Genomic DNA, 19,441 nt, shown 5'->3' with positions numbered 1-19,441 from the left:
TGCGTTAAAGAAGCCTGAATTAATGCAAAAATGATGAGTGGAAATTTGTCAAGCTTATTTACTTCCGTCATTTAATGGGCCCGCGGCACATTGACAGCGGCTGGACGATCCCCAACGCACACACACACACAGCCAACCGAATTTATCTTTGTTTGCTTTTGCTTTTCTTTTTTTTTTGGTCTCACATTTTTTTCCAATTTTTTTCCAGCAGTCCCGAAGCCATTTTATGCATAATTTTTCGGGCCACGCTGGTGTTGGCTCTTATTGTCCACCATTTTTACCTGCGGCCATTGGCCCTTGCATATTTTAGCCGGATTTGTCATAATGCGTTGAATATTTTTTCTTTCTCTCTCTCTTTGAAAGTGGGTCGAAGCAAGGCGATAGAAGTGTTTGGCGCCTGGTGTGCAAAGTGTTTGGCTTTCTTTTTTTTTGGCTTTGTATTTTGGCAATGCTAAATCGAATCTGGGTTGTTTTTGTTGTGTGTTGGTCGCCTTTATCACCGGGCCATAAGCAGGGTAAACGAATTAGATGGGCGAACAGGAAATCTATAGCATAGGCTGAGGGTTTTTTTTTCGAGGAGGTAGCCGGGTCATTGCTACAGATTAAAAAGAAACACCGAAAGAGGGACTATTCATTGCTGCCATCAACTGATAAAAAAAAAGAGAGAAGCCGCAGCAGAATATTTTATTAGCTTACAATTTAGTTATCAGTTGTCATTATATTTATTCGTTTTACCTTTAAAATAAAATGCAAATTGAGCTTTAAATTTGCTTAACCAGAGGAAACACTTTAATTTTTATATTATAGTTGTGCTTTACCATTTATTGTTTATTTCTCGTACATCGTTTAATACAAATACATTAACATTTCACATACAATAATTAAGTTTACTTTTAGTTGCCTTTGATTGTTTTTCATTTTTTTTGCGTGCAAATACATACGAGTATGTGCAATTTTATTTGACTATTTTCTATCATTCACTTTCTTTTTTGTATTATTTTTATGAGATTTACATAGAAATAATTTGCGCTTGTAACTATTTCAAATTTAATTTGCTTAGTGTTTTTTTTTTTTTTTTTTTTGTATTAATATTAGGTTTTTTTCAAATTCATTTTTTGTGTTTTGCACACATTTTTGGCGATTTCAATACTTTTTTTTTGCTTATCAATTCGATTACTAGGATTAATTTATATATATACAAATTCAACTGTTTACCTTGTTAACTTTATCATTTGTGGCATAGTGGACACATTTAAAGGTTGATTTTTGCCGCCTTGCGAAACGAGAAGTTCAGGATTAGGCTAAAATGAAAGCGGCCAAAAGGGACAGCTACTAACTTAAAGTGCAGTGCCAGGGCAGCAACGAGGCCACGCACAACAGCCAGGCTGCAAATGTGGCTGTAAAAGGAATTGCATTAGATTAGATTGTTGATTAGAGAAAGAGCGAGAAAGAGAGAGAGAGCGATAGAGAGCTTACCTGCTCGCACACTGGCACAGGTGCCATTCTCGGTGAAGCGTTGATTGTAGCCGTTGTCCTTGAGCGCCAGAATTGTGGTACGGACTCGACTCTCGCGCCTCAGATTGGCCAGTGCCATGATATCGGCCGTGCAGCGCAGCTCGAGCACCTCGCTCTTGCTAATGAACCGCTGGTCATCAATGTGGACACGCAGTTGCAGGTTGCTCGCATAGAGTGGAAAGCCTTCGATGTTGCGTGTGATCTCATTGATTTGCGGTTGCAGGCTGCTCTGTGGTGCCTGTTGCCGAAAAAAAACGAGAATCCAAAATCGAAATGTGAATTGAAACCGAAACCGAAACTGAAAGGACAAGCATTGGTCATGCTACATGCTACATGCAACTGCCACACATGCCACACATATAATTTGCGATTTGCATTTATGGGTGCTGCGGCTTTTTGGGGCCAAAATGCTGCTGTCAACGTTGCATTTTGCACTCTGCCGCAAATATGAAATCAGGTTAACCTGCCCTCAAATATCTAATGGGCAATGGGGACAACGTTGCGTATGTGTGATATACTTACGGTCTTGTTGTTGATGTACCATGTCAGCCTCGCCGCAGGACTCGACCACTCTGAACTGCAATTGGCGAGCAGCACATCTCGATATTTATAAGAGTGTCGTATGCCTGTGATGAACGGATCGAATTTCGGCAGCACTGCAATAATAATTAATTCAGGGATGAGTTCAAATCCATATCAGAGTGAGTATTTGGCCTAATTTATATATTTATTGTCACTTTAAGCTCTGTTTGGCCTACAGCACAAGTGCTTGATTATTTTGGGTGATGATCTAACAGAAAATTTGGTTGTGGGTCATAAAGTGTTTTTGTGTACTCTACGCTGGCCAAGCAAGTAAGCAAGCAAGCAAAGTCAACCATCCATCCACCATCCGTTGGCCAAGCCAAACACAAGGAAGCCAACGTAATAGAACGGAATACAACCACCCAACCACTTAGGTAATTATCAACCCGCCAACAGTCTAAATATTTATTCAAAGTGTTAATTAATCTTTACAAATAATTGCCCAGGACAAACTTTTTTGATGAAAGCAAGAATAATTTGGTTTATTGCGTCGTCGACACACACACACACATACAGACAGACACAGATAGAAGCAGTGAAAACAAGGTATCCGTCACCACCAACAGTCTCAGCCTCAGAAACAACAGCAGCAACAACAACAACAACGAGCAACCTCGAGGACGACCACAAAACAGTGGGCAGGACAACAACAACAGCAGGAATAACAAGTTGAGCTTCAGTCAAATGAATGCCGACTGCCTCAGTTGTTGTTTTTGTTGATGCTGAAAATTTGTGAAATATGTTGAGAAGCAAAGTAGGTGAAGGAGGCGGAGGAGGTGGCGGTGGATGAGCAGTGGGCAACAAAGCATTGAGGCATATAGGCGCACGGGGTGGGTTGGGGTGCCAGGGCCATCAAAAGTCAGGCAGTCAGCAGTACTATAAACTTTTTAATTGACTTAATACAAACCACTTTGGTGGAAAGTTTCTGACCTGTTTCAAGTAAAACTTACAGAGGCGATGGCGATGGCAATGACGATGCTGCTGCTGCTGCTGCTTGTACAGCTGAAGTTGATGATTGCGGCCATGTTGTGTCGCTTGGTGGCATCAGATGCATTCGGTGTACAGGTGTGTGCACAGGTGTGTGTGTGTATGTGGGTTGGGGGTTCCCAAAAAAGTGGAGTTGCGGTAAGCTGAACTGTGACTGGAATTGGCAACAACACGCACCAGCAACAGCAACAGCAGCAGCAGCAACGAGTATACGAAAATTTTGTACGAAAACAAAGCAATCAACTCGGATAAATAAACCAAAAATACCAAAGTACCAGTAAAACACAAAACAACAAGTAAAACAACAACAGCAGCAGCAGCAACAGAAGCAGCAACTCAAAACAAACAAAAAATAAAGAAAGGAAACAAACGACTCCATAGGCAGTTGGGGAAATTGCTCTCTGCCAGCTTGAATGCTAAACGAGACAAACAACAACAACAACAGCAAGAACAAGAACAACAACATCGACAATAAGATGAAGTCTGTGAAACTGAGGAAACTGAGGTGAAGCACAAGCCCAGCATGCCAAACAGGTGTAGCTCTTTGGGGCCAATGCGGTGTCCGGTTTTTCGGGGAGCACCACACAAATGATGACCCCATATTAAAAAGTCAAAAGTGGACAAGGGCTAAGGGTAAATGTTGTTGTAGCTGAAGTTGCCAAACGCGGCTTGCCCTTCAAAACCAAACAAAAAAAAAAAAAACAAACACAAAAGGTGGCTGTGGAAATCTCTGAAGTAATTAGGTGTGGCACAGGCTTGTCCACGCGTTTTTGGTGCTCTAGACACAGATCACATCCTGAGTGAAACTTTCAAAAGTTAATCAGTGGGGTGGCGACACATGGCACGCAACTAAGCGGAAAAATATTTGCACTGTAAAGTTTTTTTCGAGCAGCAGCGCTTTTTCGAGCATCATCAAAGAGCACACACACACATAGACACAAGCAGGTGATTGCCGTTTGGAAAATCGACACAAAGTCATTCTCAGACCGCTTCCCTTGCAGCGATCTACACTTTGCACGTTTTGTCCAAAGTTTTACAGGTGGGTTAGGTTGGCTAACTGAAGCTTGACGATGGCGATGGCAATGGCACTTTAGTGACAAAATTCCCAAGTTGATTGTTGGTCTGTCAACAGCTTCGCAAACCATTGAAACAAAAAACTGGCTACACAATCCACACAACAGAGAGCAGCGAGCTACACTAGAGTACACAACACTACACTATGCTACAAGGCATGGCATTAACTCGAAACTACGTGCTGCACTGGACATGCGGCACACACTCACTCACACACACATTGTTCTGTTGCAGCTGCAACATCAACAGTGCGGTGTGGCCATGGAGTGAGGGGCGAGAGCGGGGGCGGTGTGATGTGGTGGTGATGCTTTGGTGGTGGTGCTTAAACTTTGTCGCCAGCTCGTTGATGAAGTTTGATGCCATGGCTGCTTGGTTGGCTTTTATATTCGTAATACTTCAGCTCCTCATTTCATATATGTATGTATGTGTTGCTTGGATTGTGTTTTTTATGTCTCTCACACACATACACACACACATGAACATAAAATTAAAATGGCGAATTGAAGGTGGCATATGCCAAAAATTGCTGCTTGCTGCTTCGGGGGAGAAATTCAGTCATTTTGTTATATGTTATATGGCGGTCAGTTTATGAGTCCCTTGTTTGTTATTGAAAAATTTTTATTACACAAAAGGAAACGAAACGGAACCGAACAAGATTAAATACAATAATAAAGCATTAGTCGTGAATGTCAAAATATCAGTTGGCCATAAAAAAATATGATTACATCTCAACCAAAACTTAAATTAAATAGTTTCAGCAAAATGTAATACTTAAAATTTTAGATGAAAGCTCACTTAAGTTTTATTTATTGTGAATAAAAATGCCATTTAACTTGCAAGGCAACCCTCGCTTTTTGATGGTAAAATTTGGAGTGCGATTTGGATCTAATTTAGTCTTTGTTATTTGCATGTTGAACAAGTTAAGCGTGGCTTACTTTGCCTTGCCTACCTCTGTAGTATAATAAGTACAATAGATAAAACTCGCAATTGACATGCAAATATCACACAGACAAGAGGATGACTGGAGGAGGCGAACAAGCACAGAAGAAGAAAAGAAGCAGAAGAAAACATCCAATTAAAGGCGAAATTCAAATACGAAAATGCGAATTCAAATTTGATTGTTACGCGTAAACAAATGCTTAAGTGCGCATTATGCAAATCAATACTCTTAAAGTAGCGTCAATAAATAACCACCACTCCCCCCGTCTCTCTCTCGCTCTCTATCTACGTTTGCCCGCAAAACTGAAGAAGTAAAAAGTACCAAGCAACCGAGAAACAAATCGCTGAGCAGGAAAATTGCGACAAATAAATCATTTTGAGCCGTCGTCGTCGTCGTTGGCGTCGTGCAACACACAAAAGACATAAGCGGGCCATTTTCATTTGCGTCAAATGACATTGGGCTAGAATCAATTGATTTGAATTTCAAAGCGTTGCGCGCTGGCCCCAAACGCTGCATACCACATTGGGCCACAATCAGCTCGGAGGGCCACGACCGCAGTGTGCCGCGGCATCATGTACGCTGCCAATCAAAGCGAGTGCGACTCTCTGAGTTCAAAATGGCGCCCAACATGGCCAGCGGCATCGACGGCGACGGAGGCAGCGGCGTTGACATTAACAAGCCCCAACTACAGTTCCCCAAGTGCCACAAACGAGTTGGCATTGTTATTGCTGTAGCTGTTTCGGTTTGTGTTGTTGGCCCTGTTGCCTAGGCCATGCACGTGACAACGGAGATGCTGCTTTTGGGAAGATTATAAATTGATTCGTAGCAAGCACACAATTGAGTTGAATTTGTTGGCAGGTGGTGTGTGTGGGGTGTGTGGTGTGTGTGTGTGCCTGTGTCTGTGTGTGGGTGGCCAGGATTTATTAACAATCATTACTCATACAAATGGCTGACGCGTGTCACAATTTTGCAGCATTTATGCGGCAGCCTTTGAACTGTGTACGCGCCTCCTTCCATCTGTCCGCTTGTCTGTCCGTCACTTCATTCGTCCTGCCTGCTGCCTACTGCCGACTGCCTACTATACTGTCTGCCAATGCCAATGATAAATGAAAAGGAGTTGAGCTCACCCCGCGGGGCGGCGACCCGTGCAAAGACCATTTATAATTTTATTAAGTGTTTGCAAAATTGCACATAATTTGTTGTCTTTGAGCGAGAGCACACACATAAATCATACGGAGTAAACAGTAAAAATTACCAGACAAAGATTCGTATTCAGCGTGAGATAAAGTGAGCGAAAGAGCGAGATCAGGGTAATGACATTTGTTACCTACCGCCAACAGTCATATTGGCCGACTTATCGATCAGCTTGAACTCGGGCGCATCGCCGGATACCTCACAGCGATACTGGCCGGACGAGTGCACATTTAGTTTCTCCAGCTCCACGTTGCAGATGAATTGATTGCAATGCGACGAGCCGTCGGCGATGGTGACACCTTTGACGGGAAACCAATTTGTTGTCGGCGGTGTTAGCGGCGAATATCTGCAGAGAGAAAGAGAGTGAGTGAGAGAAGACATAGACCGAAAAAACATTCAGATAAAGAGACACTTCACAGCGACTGCGATTGCGACAGAGAAAGAGTAAGAGAGACGGAGAGTGACTCGAGTGCTGCGCAAAAATCGAATCCATGAAATATTTATGAGCGCATGCAAAAAGGTTTTCGATTTCTGCATTTTGCGGGAACGTTGCCGCAAATGGCGTGCAAATAAAAATCCATCGATTTGCCGATTTGTAGCCGCATTTCGCGTCGCGCTCTCAACGATTTTTATTATGAATACTCCGAGTGCGAGTGCGAGTGCGAGTACGAGTATTATGCAGTTTTCAATGGTTTCGCCTCTGCTGCATTTTCTGCTTGAGGCTTAGTCTTTTCAACTCCATCAATTTATCAAAAATTTATCCAAAAATGACAATAAAATTCAAATTGCATAGCCACCCGCCACATACATTGCATATTCAGATATACTATACGATATAGAATGAATGTGGGATTCAAAATTCGCATTTCCATGTGCAAAACGCTTCGTTTGATTCTGTTTGGTAAATATTATAAGAAACTTGTGATCGCTAAACTAAAATTGATGGCCATGATTATCTTTGCAACTGCTTTGCTTTTAAAGTCTACATTACATATTTATTTTATTTTTGCATTTTATGATGCCAATTGAAGTATTTTTTTATGATATTATGCGCTAACAAATTCGTTTGAGCGTAAATTCCAACCCCATGAGAACTAGGTTTCTTTTTTCTGTGCAATAATGCAAGAATATATTACTTTAACAGTTCAATTTCAAATAAATATTCAATAAATACTTTTTAACAAAAGGATATTATTACAATTGCTTTGAATTTTTTTGTAGCGTAGAAAAAAGAAAAACCGATTGGAAGTAGTCTATCATCTGATACCCTGTACTCAAGATACATTTAAAGCATGCAAGAAAGCTACAGTCGAGTATGCCAAATATACTAAAAATGTACAACAAATACTAAAATATACCAAAGTATATATTTGGAATATCGATATTGTAATACATTCAAAATATTCAATAGAGTACAAAATATACCAGATTTCCAGGTTCATATTTATATCTATATGGACATATGGCTATATCTTCTCGTCTGTTGACTCTGATCAAGTGTGTACATATGTAGATGTAGATGACTCCATCTGTCTGTTACATACGTGTCCTGCAGGCACAAAGTATGTATAAATAGTAAAAATCGTATTTTAAATGAATTTTATAAGCTACAAACGGTATCAATACCACTCAATAAATGCTGAGTAAAAAAATGATCTGATCTGTTGCATAATATAATTTTCTTCTGAATGCACTTTTAGCGTGCCTTAGGGAAAGTCAATTATGTAATTGAAATACTTTTTCCAACTGGTTTTTGTTAACCTAAACGCTTTGTTAAAAATTCTCATTTAGCAATCAGTTGATAATGCATTTGTTAATATTGTAGATTGCAAATGAAAACATTTGAAATTTAAGTGTTGCAATTACTGTCAACTGTTGATACATATTCGCATGTAGTATCTATTATCCAAAGACATTTGCAATAAAACCGCAATGTCAAATGCAGTTCAAAATGGCAATAAAAATGAAATAGAACATAATGTGTCAAAAACAATAAGCCGGTTGGCAAAAGCAATGCAAATCGCATGTGGTTAACGAAGATTAAATACGACATTTTTGAAACTCTGTATCACATATTATTTATTTATATTTTTTTTTTGGTAAGTGTCCTCGAATCGATATAATCCATTAAACTAATTGCTTGACTGGCGATATTAATAGGGCTTTAAAATCAATAACAAACGTGGCCTAAAAAGGATTTGTGTATGCTTGTGTGTGTGTATGTGGTGCACACAAAATACTGGGAAAATTTTGCGCTCGATTAAGCCCAACCAATGACCAGCAATTAAGCCAGTTAAATAAAAAGTGCTCTTCACACATATTTGAACGCGAGCCGTTAAGGGGCCGTTATGAACCGAAGGTGGGGAGGGGCATGGGGATGGGCATGGGAATGGGAATGCAGCAGATTGTGGAAGGGCGTCAGCTGAACTGTCGAAATGGCAACGTCATCTGAGCGCAATTGCTGGCGCCCATAAAAATCCATTTCAATTAAGCATTTAAATTAGTCGCGACACTTTCAAGCGTTCGAGTGTATACACTACACTCACCTACGTGTATCTGCCTGCCCCTTGCTGCACCCATCTGGCATCACTTTGTTGCGGACAGTGTTGCAATTTCATGACGTTTTCAATTTACACCATAAAATCTGCATGAATGCGCCGACACACTCGCCGGACCATTTTATTATATCGAGCCGAGAGAGCCGAAAATATTTTTATGGCACTTTTTTATTTGTTTTACAGCCGCAGCCACAGCACAGTAGAGTTGGCATCGAGCTTACCGTACGCTTACCTGAAAAATTCCTGGCCATCCTTATACCATTTGACAGAGTTGAGGGTCCGATTGCCCATTTCATAGCTGCAGAACAGTTTGGCCTTTTGTGCGACATCGATAATGCGCGGGACGGAGAGGCTCGATAGATGCAGTGCGTCAATGGGCGCCACAGCTGCAATGAAATGCGTGCAGTGATTGCCGTATTAATCAACAAACTTTCAATGACTTCAACTTCATGAATGAACTTCTCAGTGACTTGTTCACTTCAATAATAAAATGCTTATCGTATTTAATAAAAAGATTTAATGCCCAAAGTAAGCCACCTTAAAGTCAGCTAACTTTGGAAATAAAATTGTGCATTAATAATAAGTTTATTAAACTTGAACTTAAAATGCTTAGTCACTAAAGTTATAAAATAGTTGATGTATTCTTTAAAACATGAATAGTAATAACAAACAAGAAGGAGTCGAGTGTGCTCGGCTGGGAGATACCCGCTACCCATTTGAAATATAAGCAAAACTGTGCAGTATTATTTTTAAAATATACCTACTTAATATACTGAAAAATACTAAAGTATCAAGATATATCGATATACTACAATGTACATCCAAAATATATAATGGAGTGCAAAATATTGTCAAAAGTATTAAAATATATATTTACCTTACTTTAACTTTAAATTCTTATTCACTTAAAAAATAAGAAAGGAAGTATATCTGTCAACATATTAATATGAATAACAAATAATACAATATTATTACTGTGTAAAAATACTTTGGCTATTGATTTAAATTTAAGTCAGATAGCATTCTCAAAAAATTTAATGTGTTAATTATATGTTTAGTTAAATTCATCTAACTTTTTTAAACACTTAAATAATATAATCGTGTTTTCATGAAAATATTAATAATCATATGAATAAAATCATATAACTTGTTATTATTTTTTCTAATTTACGTTTATCTTTGAAATTATAAGATAAACAGATAAATTTGTAAAAAAATAGTATGTAATTATTATATTTCTTTAACTTTCAATTAAAATTTGTGATCTAATAAGTAATAAGACCTTTAATGTGTTTATAATAGTAAGAATAATAATAATAAATCATATAAGTTTGATACAATAATTTTTGACCTTTGCCTTAAGTCTTTTTTAAATAGCTCTGAGAACTCTGACTTGCCTTGAACTCGTTGTTTGCCTATGATCATGTTTAAGGGTCAAAAATATTTGCAAGGATTCTCTTTTTCACACTGGCCGAAAGGGCAGCCGCTTTTTTTTTTTTTCGCACATTTATTATTGCATTTAAGCGAGCATTTCGCAAATGCAAAGGCCATGAATCAAATGGCCGGCCTCGCGCCCAACGTGGGTTTTAATTAAGTTTATTTTACTTGGCTTGATAATAAAAATTACTGAAATGAGTGCGAGGCTGGCAAAAGGGTGAGTGAGAAAGGGAAGGAGAGAGACAGAGAAAGACAGTGAAAGGAAGGGAAATGGCATTGGGCGTGCTGATGTGGTTGTGGTATTGCAGTCATTATTGTTGTTATTCCTGTTGTTGTATGTTTTATATCTGAACTATGAACTTTTGCGAACCGACAAAATAATTAGCATGGTCCATCTCCCGCTCTCTCGCTCACACACATTTTCGCTGTCTCTTTCTATCTTTGAGTGTGATACACAGAGTGCGGAAGCAACAGTTTTTCATTTGTTTATGTCCGAGTTCCGTTACAGGGTCGGATTTAATGGTCCCGGCCAACGGCTTGAACGACGGCTAATTACAACAAACAGCAGACAAACAAAAATTAACTTATGTGCTCCATAAATCAGCCAAGTAATATAACTTTTTTCCCGGCAGTGTCTTGACATATAGAACTACTGATAACTTGCTCATAAACTTTGCGAAATTATAATTAAATCAAATTCCATTTCACATAAAGTGAAGATGATTTTGATTAGTTCATTACTTGATATAAATTGTAATGGTAAGTATAAAGAGTTCAGGCAAAAACAGTTAATAAACAAAATTGTAACAAGTTTGCATAGTTTATGTACAAATTTGTTAATAAACTTTTTTCTTGACCTCTTTTGATTATACATAAGTAAGTAAGTATTTTATTAGCATACTATTTCCATATATGCGAATGGCGTAGAAACATTTAAATGCAATCACATGATCAAATATGCAAATGAAAGTGCTAAATGATAAATATTATATATGTTTATTGTAATGTGTACATACATGTGTATTTACAAGTATTTACCATTTTTTGCGCATTTAATTCATTCATTCGCCATTTTTATTTTTTATTATTTGTTTACAATATTTTGTTTTGTTTGCATGGAAAATTAAGTACGCTTGACGCAAGCGATTAAGTATTTATTTTTGTGTATTGTGGCTGATGAGCATTAATGCGGCTTTAATATTGATAAATTTAAGTCCTTTCGAGCTTAACGCAATTTGCCACTCGCAAAAGTTGGCCGACAAATTGCTTTATGTTTAGCCAGGCCAATGCACATTACTCATAATGACGAGCAAAAAATTCGATTAGCTTAGAAAGCAATTAACATGCTAAGCATACAGACGCACACATACGGATGGAGGAGAACTACTGGCTGAAAGAAATTAAAAAGGATTTCTGGCCAAATGACGAGGTGATTTGTGGGCCACAAGTATGCGAGAATGTATGTGTAATATGCTCAGTCTAAATCTGGCTTAAGTCGCCAGCTTGGGGGCAAGTCGTCGTGCGTTTGTTTTGGCTTTCTTTTTGGCTCCACTTGCTGACTGATTGTCGGTCAGTTAATATCACTCAAGCATGAGAGCTGCCTTGGCGACGCCCGCTGACAGATAGCCAAGCCGGCCATGTGAGCAGGCGATGAGTTGGCCAAAAGCCAACATATATACAGTACGGCTATAAGATAATGAATGCGTTGACGTTCAAGCATTTAATGTGCCGAAACAATGATGAATTAGTGACGAGACAGAAACTTCTCAAGCGCAAAATAATGAGGCGTTTGCTTGCCCTTAGTCTCCGCTCTCCGTTCCACGTCTTCAGCCACAGACAGAGGGCTTTCGACATGGCCCAAAACTCAGTGTGCGGGCAATTTGCTTTGAATTTACTTGATTGCCGGACGGAATTTGGCGCCATTTATGTTTCAGGCAGCGTGAGTGTGTGTGTGTGTGTCTTCGTCAAACGGTGCATTAAATTTGCACAACAGCATCAGCATGCTCGGAATTTTCGATTAAAGAAGACAGGCACCGAAAAACGAGCATTTCGTATTTAAATTTTAAAACGCCAAGTGCTTCACGTGCTCGCCATATTAACTTGATGGCAATACTCGTATATCTGACCCAGGTATCAGGCTAGCACAGTATCCTTATTCTTGTGTGTAGTATCCACAACACAAACACTCTCTGCAAACCGAATTTGTCTTTGTCATCGCCATTGACATTGACATGTGGTTCAGTTTTTGTCTACTCTCTTCCTAAGACGTCGTTATGTAAGCCTTGAGATGATAGTTCACATTACCGCTTCGACTTTATTTTCTTAGGGTGCTTGCTGCACGAAGCTCTTCAAAAAAAATAATAGAAATTATATTTACAAATAATATATGGCATGTCATGTCATTGAACAATCTGTTTCTCTGCACTTGCAATTTCATTAGATTATTACATTATTTTATTTATTAAGAGTATGTGCAATTCGTATTTATTTACCACTCACAATGTCACTAGCGCCCATCTTAAGTTCTGTATGTTATTGTAAGAAAAATGAACCACATTTCATCATAGTACAAAGCTGGAGTAACACACTTTTACTTTTCTTTGGGGCCACAAACATTTTCAGTGGCTTTTCAGAGAATATTCATCATAGTTTTGTTGTGTGGGCTTTTGACAGCCTTGCCGGAAAATTAAAGGAAAAAACTTAAAGGCAGAAGTAAGTTTGTTGGAATATGTGCGTGTGAGATTTGTGCTCTCATCACAAGTTTTTGACAGTTTTGTGAGCAGCGGATATACAACGTGTATGCTATGCTGATGGATTGTTTTGGGGGCTAGTGCTTTGTTGCCATGCCTTGTTACTGGGTTGCACACAGACAGCTGCAAGTTGGTTGCAAGTTAATGTGAAGCTAAAATGCTTAAAGTATTTTACGGAGTCTGATGCGAGAGACTGCAGAGTAAAATTATGTATAAATTGTAGATAAATATGTAATCAGATGAGCAACTAGCTACAGATGCTCTACGAAATATTATACCTTAACAGATTTGCAAGGAAAAGTTGTAACGAGTCGACAGTTGATTGCATAAGGACTCTGCATCCGCATCCTAGCTATATAATACAGCCAAGCAGACTGAAAGACAGACAGACAGACAGACTGACGGACGGACGGACAGACCGAGCGACCAACTGAGACGGCAAGTGGGTAATAGTTTCAGGTAAAAGCCTGTAAACGAGCAAACTGGCACAAACGAGCAGCAAGCTGAATGCTGATGATGATGCTGTTGCTGCCGCTGTCGCTGCCGATATTGCTGCTGTTGTTGCTGCTGGTCGTGGAGGGGGCAACGGCGAGGGCAACGGTGCGGATGCTCGATATCCAAGGCATCTGTGGCAAATGTAGCTCGAGTCGTAGATATAAAGTCATTGAGTTGGAAACTGTTTGCCAGTGCCAAGCCAGCAAAAGGCTCAAGTACCAGCAGCAGAAGCAGCAGCAGAAGAAGAAGCATCACCACCATCATAACCACTTCCAGCAGTCGCCTGAGTAACAGCAGTTTTCTCTGCATCGCCCATTCGCTGCTTCTTTTATTTATTACATGGCGTATACGCAATATTTGCACACGCCGTAGTCCCAGCGCAGATATGCAGCAAATGCATTGTTTATATTCTGTTTCTCTTTTTTGTTGTCTCACAATTTCGCCTCTACTTCGTTTTTTTTTATTGTTGGATTTGTTTTTTGTTTTCTTTTTTTGGCAATTTTGTAATTGTTTCCTATTGTTGAAGGGCTTGCAACTTTTTTTTTTTAATCATTTTTATAAATTTCCACAGTTGCATTCGCCCAACAAAAAGTTGTGGCGAAATTTTTGAATAGGCAACGCCCAGTAACCTTTTTCATTCTGGCTCCTCCTTTGGCTGCCTCTATTTTCCATTCTCCATTCTCTATTTTCGCTTTTCCTTTTTCTTTTAATTAAAACGAACTCTCAATACAATATGCCCGACCGTGTGGAGCGGGTTGGGCCCTGGAGAAGGGCATCCAAGCTTCGTTTGCCTTTTTGTTTGCTGTTAATTTTTTGCGAGTTCTGCTCCTGTTTTGTTGTTGTTGTATTTTTGTGCCACTGTTTTCTTTTTTGGCGTGTCTTTTGTTAGATTTTCCACGTCTCGTCGGGACACGTTGTTGCGCCCGTTGTAGTTTTTGTTGTTATTACAGTCCCAGCAGACGCTTGTGTTTATTTATTGTGGATTTCAACAGCAAAAGTTGCAAACTAAAATTAGTAAAATGGGGTTTGCATAGCTGATGTGTCCTACAAAATAGTACTATATATAGTATATATACACCTAACGAAACTGTTTGAAAAGTGTGCCAATTGCAGAAGTTATTAGCTCTTGGGATTGCACAGTTCTATAATATTAAAGTCATTGTGTGTGTAAAATAAAAAAGAAATGGACAGCAATTAAATTCGACTTTAATAAAAATAACAATTTAAGGCTAAAGCGTTGAAAGCGTTGAAAACTCTGAAAGCAATTTCGTTGTTTATGGTTAATTCAAAAACTAGATTGAAACTTATGCTTTAAATGGCAAAACTAAACGCTTGGCAAACCAAAGCTAAGCAGTTAACAAAAGATCATTAACGGCAAGGTAAAAACAGAAATCCTTGGCCAGTTATCGGAATACTTTACCTGAGAGTTTTCTGACGGCGAGAAAAAGGAAGGAAAAGTGGCAACAGAGCGAGAGAAAAGTGCAACAAGCACTTGAGAAACTTTTCTCATTTAACGCTGAGGCAAACTGAAAAGCTACTCAAAATCTATTTGAGTTTAGTTTGGGTAAGGAGTAGGTGAAAGTGTGGGGGGAAAAATACGAAAAAAAACATTGGACACTTACGAGTGCGAACCGAGACAAGTACAAGTAATAACAAAATATTACATTTAAACGAATAAAAATAGAACAAAGTTTGCAATTGACAGTCATTAAAGTTGGTCGAGAGCGATGCAAAGAAACCAGGCAAATATCAATTTACATTTTCAATTGCGGCCAAAATCAACGGAGCTGTGTTTAGGCCAAATGTTCGTTGCAATTTGCTGCAATGCAATCAATAAATGTTACACCAGCAAACTGTTGCCATATTTACTTATTTTTTCTGCCAAACACTATGGGAATGTAATTGATGTTGAGTTTTGGGCTTCCTGAAGCATGTCTTTCCTGATGCTTGCTCTCTACACGTCCTTATGCTTTTAAAGCAGAGTTACACACATGTCTGTGCGAATATTTTTCATTCTTTTCACATCAGCGCAAATGTCACGCATAATGTTTAAGAAAAGCAAATATATATAAATGTGTGTGTGTCGTATATATTATATTCATTTGATGCTATGCTGCGCAGCGTTGTTTTTCCACATCGTCTCCTTATTTTGCAAAAGTCAAATATTAGCTGAAAAGTTGAGAAAGTTTTCTCAAGCAATTTTTCGCTTACATTTTAGCAGCAGCAGCAGAAGCAGCAACAGCAACAGCATCAGGAGCACCGACAGCTCCAAGGCAGTCTGCTCCTGGTGTTGGTCCTGCTCCTGGTCCTGGCGTGTCCTGGCCATGATGCTGCTTGGTCCTGCTCCTCCTGGTCTATCTGTCAGCAGACGGAATGCTGTTGGCATTTCCTTCACTTCTTCTGCCCCCTCTTCGATTCTTATCTACTTAGTTTTCTCTGAGCGTCTGCCACTGTCGGTTTTCTTTCTTTCTTTTTTTTTTTTGATACGTTTATACGTTTTGCTTTTGCCATCTCTTTTCTTTTCGTTACGTTTCAGTTCAGCGTTTCTTTGCTCTTCGGCTCTGCCACGCGTTTCAGTTTCCCCCAAAGTGCATTAAAAAATATTGTTGCTGCATGGTCGGATACGAACTGCGCGTATCATTTTTGATAAAATTCATGGTAATTGTTTCAACTGTGAATTTATCGAAGTTTTTCATGTTACGCACAAACTTTGCCCTGCTCGGCAGCCAGCCAGGCATTGCTTTTTATGGCGAAAGATGTGGCTGGCGATGTGGGAACTCTGATGGCAACTCCAACGAAAATCTTGCGATGGGATAATGGAGACTAAAACATCGTCATGCTTTTGCTTGCCTTTTCCTGCTTGCAGAGTGTGAAGGGAGAATATGAATGCGGAATGGCGGAACAGAAATTAAGTCTTTAAAATTCATTAAATTAGAGGGTTAATTGCACATGAGTTTGCAATAACAGATTGGCGCATAAAAAATGCTCACTTTGATTCCCCAATCAAGTGTGAAAATCATTTTCAATATTTGCGTTAGACGGAGTCAGTTTATATATAAGATGTTGGTAGTAGATCCTAGAGAGAGAGAGAGACAGAGACATAGAGTGAGCGAGAAACTAGGAAGGAGCCCAGTAGTGTACACTATATCAAAGTTGAACTTTTATCACTGTTTGCCACCATGCCACCAACGAAAAGTTGCAACTTTTAATTTAAAAAACTCCCCGCGCCGCCCTTGGAAACTGTCTCAGTTCTGGCAGCCACAACATTTACATTAACTTTTGACCTTATCACAACAAAGCCAATAGAATCAATTTTGGCCCCCCCCCCCCCAAACGAGAACAACAAAAGAAGCCCGCAATGCCAGCACATTGCTGTACTGTGGTCTTCGTCCTTCTGCTGCTGCTACTGCTGGCTCTCGTTTTCGTCCTGGTCGAGCCGTAGCACGCACTTAGCAGACAGGGCAGAAAAGGGCAACAGGCTAAATGGGAAAGTGGTGTGAGTGGCCTTGAGTTGTCTCAACTGCACATGGTAGAACTCACATTTACAGCCACAGTTACAGATACAGATACAGCTACAGCTACAGCTGTACAGTTGGAGGCAAGTAGTATATTATTGCCAATAATACAAATGCTAAGGGTTAAAGTTTCCAGTTTGCAGCACAAAAGACAGATAAATGTCTGTTGTTTTAGCTGGCAAACTGTTTTTGCACCAAGCATAAGAAGAACGATGGCCAAATGTACTTAGCTTATGCAACTGTGCTAGCAAACTATTATTATCAGTTAGTCCAAAGAAACTTTGCCCTCGGGATTGCTGCTTAAGTTTGCTACATAAATCGCTTGTGTGTAAAATAATATGTTCAACGAAGAATTTAATTGAAACACACTATGTTGGATTTTGTGCGTGTATGTGTGTGTGTGTGGTCATTCGACGTGGTGTGGTTGTAATTCCACAAGCTGTATAGAGACCGCTATCAGCAAATAATGTGGCAACCTGTGGCGTATTTTCACCTGTTAATCAAATGATATTATAATTAAGCAAAGAGTTCAACTGAAATGGTTGCATAGAGATTGTTTGTAATGCTTCAATTTATTTCAAATTCTAATATTTGTTATTAAAGGGAAAATGTTTTCTTCAGTTAGTTATTAATATAACTCTATTATAAATTACTCAACAAACTTTACAATTTAATGGCAGTTACAGTTCTTTTTATCAGCTTTAATCGATTTGCTCAAGGTGTGTCCTTTTGCTACAAAGTATATGCCGTTAAAGGCATATTTCATATTAAATTATTACCGAAGTACGTGGAACACGCTGGCACACAGAAGATGATGGGAATACAATAACAATAGTTGCAAAACTGAAGCATATTTTAGGAGTACTACGGGAATAGACCAGCTACGTGTGAAGGGTGTACAAGGAGCGCAAGGAGGCAGAATCTTGATTCGAACTTATGGCTGTTCAAGTCGCAGTTGCAGAATGTAAAATTTATTGTTGGGTCTGGTGAAAAAGTGCGCTGGCTATGGAGCTGAAGCTGGAGCTGGAGCTGGTACGTGGCCGAAGTACTGCCTGGAAGCTACATGAGATTATGATTAATTGTTGTATATGCAGGGGCACTGTGGGCGTGGCACGTGTGACAAAGCGCAACGGTCAACGACACGAGTGTGCAGCAAAGTAAATAGAGCAGAAGAAAGATAGAGAGATGCGGAAAGAAAGATAGTGTGAGTGCGAGACTGAGAGTGAATGAGAGGCAGTCGGTAGCTCAATGCTGCCACGCTTGCCACATAAATATGAAGCTGAGTGACATTGCGAGGGCATTAAAAATTAATTTACTTGCAACATGACTAACTGCCTAGCTGGCTTTCGCTGGCTTTAGCTGAGCTTATGCCGCATGCCACATGCCACATGCCACAAAGTATGCGCTACTCGCGCTAATATTTCACGCTCATTTTTGCGTAATTTAAAAACATCAAATATCCAATTAAACTTGCCACAAGCATTCATCCTCAATTTATAATAATTACAAACTAATTAACTGTGATCCCTGCGCCAAGGCAACGCCAACCGCAAGCAATGCCGAAAATGTGAAAATAATTATTAACTGAAATTAAACCAAATTACAGCGGCCCAACAACGAAGGCACCATCAACACCAACAACAACAACAACTACAGTAACAAACGAATGAAAATAAAAAGCAAAAGAACGCACCATAGCAATCGAAAGCATTAGCATGCGGGGAGGGAATCAAAATGAGAATAAAAATGATACAAAATTTAAATTTCATTTCATTAACAATTTGAAGGCGAACCGCAAAGCAAGGACTCTGCTCAAGCATGAAACTGGCCTGCGGATGACGAGCTATGGAAATCTGTACACAACTACAGCTCATTAAAGCTGACCAAGACCAAGACACACACAGTCTCTCGCTCCAACTCCAACTCCAAGTCCGAGTCCGAGTCCAAGCCAGACGAGTTTCAAGTTCTAGTCTGAGTTTTGTGGGCCTTTATTTATTTTAAAGTGAAAATTATGTGGGCAGCCGAGCTGAGCACAAAGTCAGCTTCAGTCAATTTGAGAAGTCACGCAGATTCCTGGTGCCTGGTGCCTTCTGCTTGGTGCTTGCTGACTGGTGACTGCTGCCGCCTCGGCCAATGCCAATGCATGTGGCAACTGGGGCAGAAACTTTGGCCAGAGAGGCAACACAAAACGTAGCAACGGCAAAAAGGACCTTCAGCCAGATTCTCGCATGTGCGTTACGTTAATGGAATTAGAAAAGTTTTTAAGCAAAGCCAAGCTGAATATACATAGATCTAAATATACACACATATACTATATATGTATATGTCTCTATGTGTGTATGTGTGAGTGTGATTTTGTTAAAAAGTGAGTCTTTATGGATGTGTGAGAGTGTG

The 19,441-nt window shown here is 39.6% G+C and overlaps 1 protein-coding gene across 1 annotated transcript in view; it reads right to left on the bottom strand.

The window, feature by feature from the left end:
• Nucleotides 1–1,023: 1,023 nt before the first annotated feature.
• Nucleotides 1,024–19,441, bottom strand: part of LOC117574614 (uncharacterized) — a 40,284-nt gene continuing 21,866 nt past the window's right edge. The window contains exons 3-7 of the mRNA XM_034258501.2: nt 9,083–9,236; nt 6,430–6,638; nt 2,038–2,171; nt 1,477–1,753; nt 1,024–1,397 (exon numbers count right to left, since the gene is read on the bottom strand). Of these exons, the coding sequence (XP_034114392.1) occupies nt 1,333–1,397; nt 1,477–1,753; nt 2,038–2,171; nt 6,430–6,638; nt 9,083–9,236 (839 nt within the window). The 3' untranslated portion in view covers nt 1,024–1,332. The remainder of the gene's footprint in view (nt 1,398–1,476; nt 1,754–2,037; nt 2,172–6,429; nt 6,639–9,082; nt 9,237–19,441) is intronic.

Source organism: Drosophila albomicans, chromosome 2R (genome assembly GCF_009650485.2).
Source record: "Drosophila albomicans strain 15112-1751.03 chromosome 2R, ASM965048v2, whole genome shotgun sequence".
Taxonomy (NCBI): Eukaryota; Metazoa; Arthropoda; class Insecta; order Diptera; family Drosophilidae; genus Drosophila; species Drosophila albomicans.
This window is presented reverse-complemented; position numbering and strand designations above follow the sequence as displayed.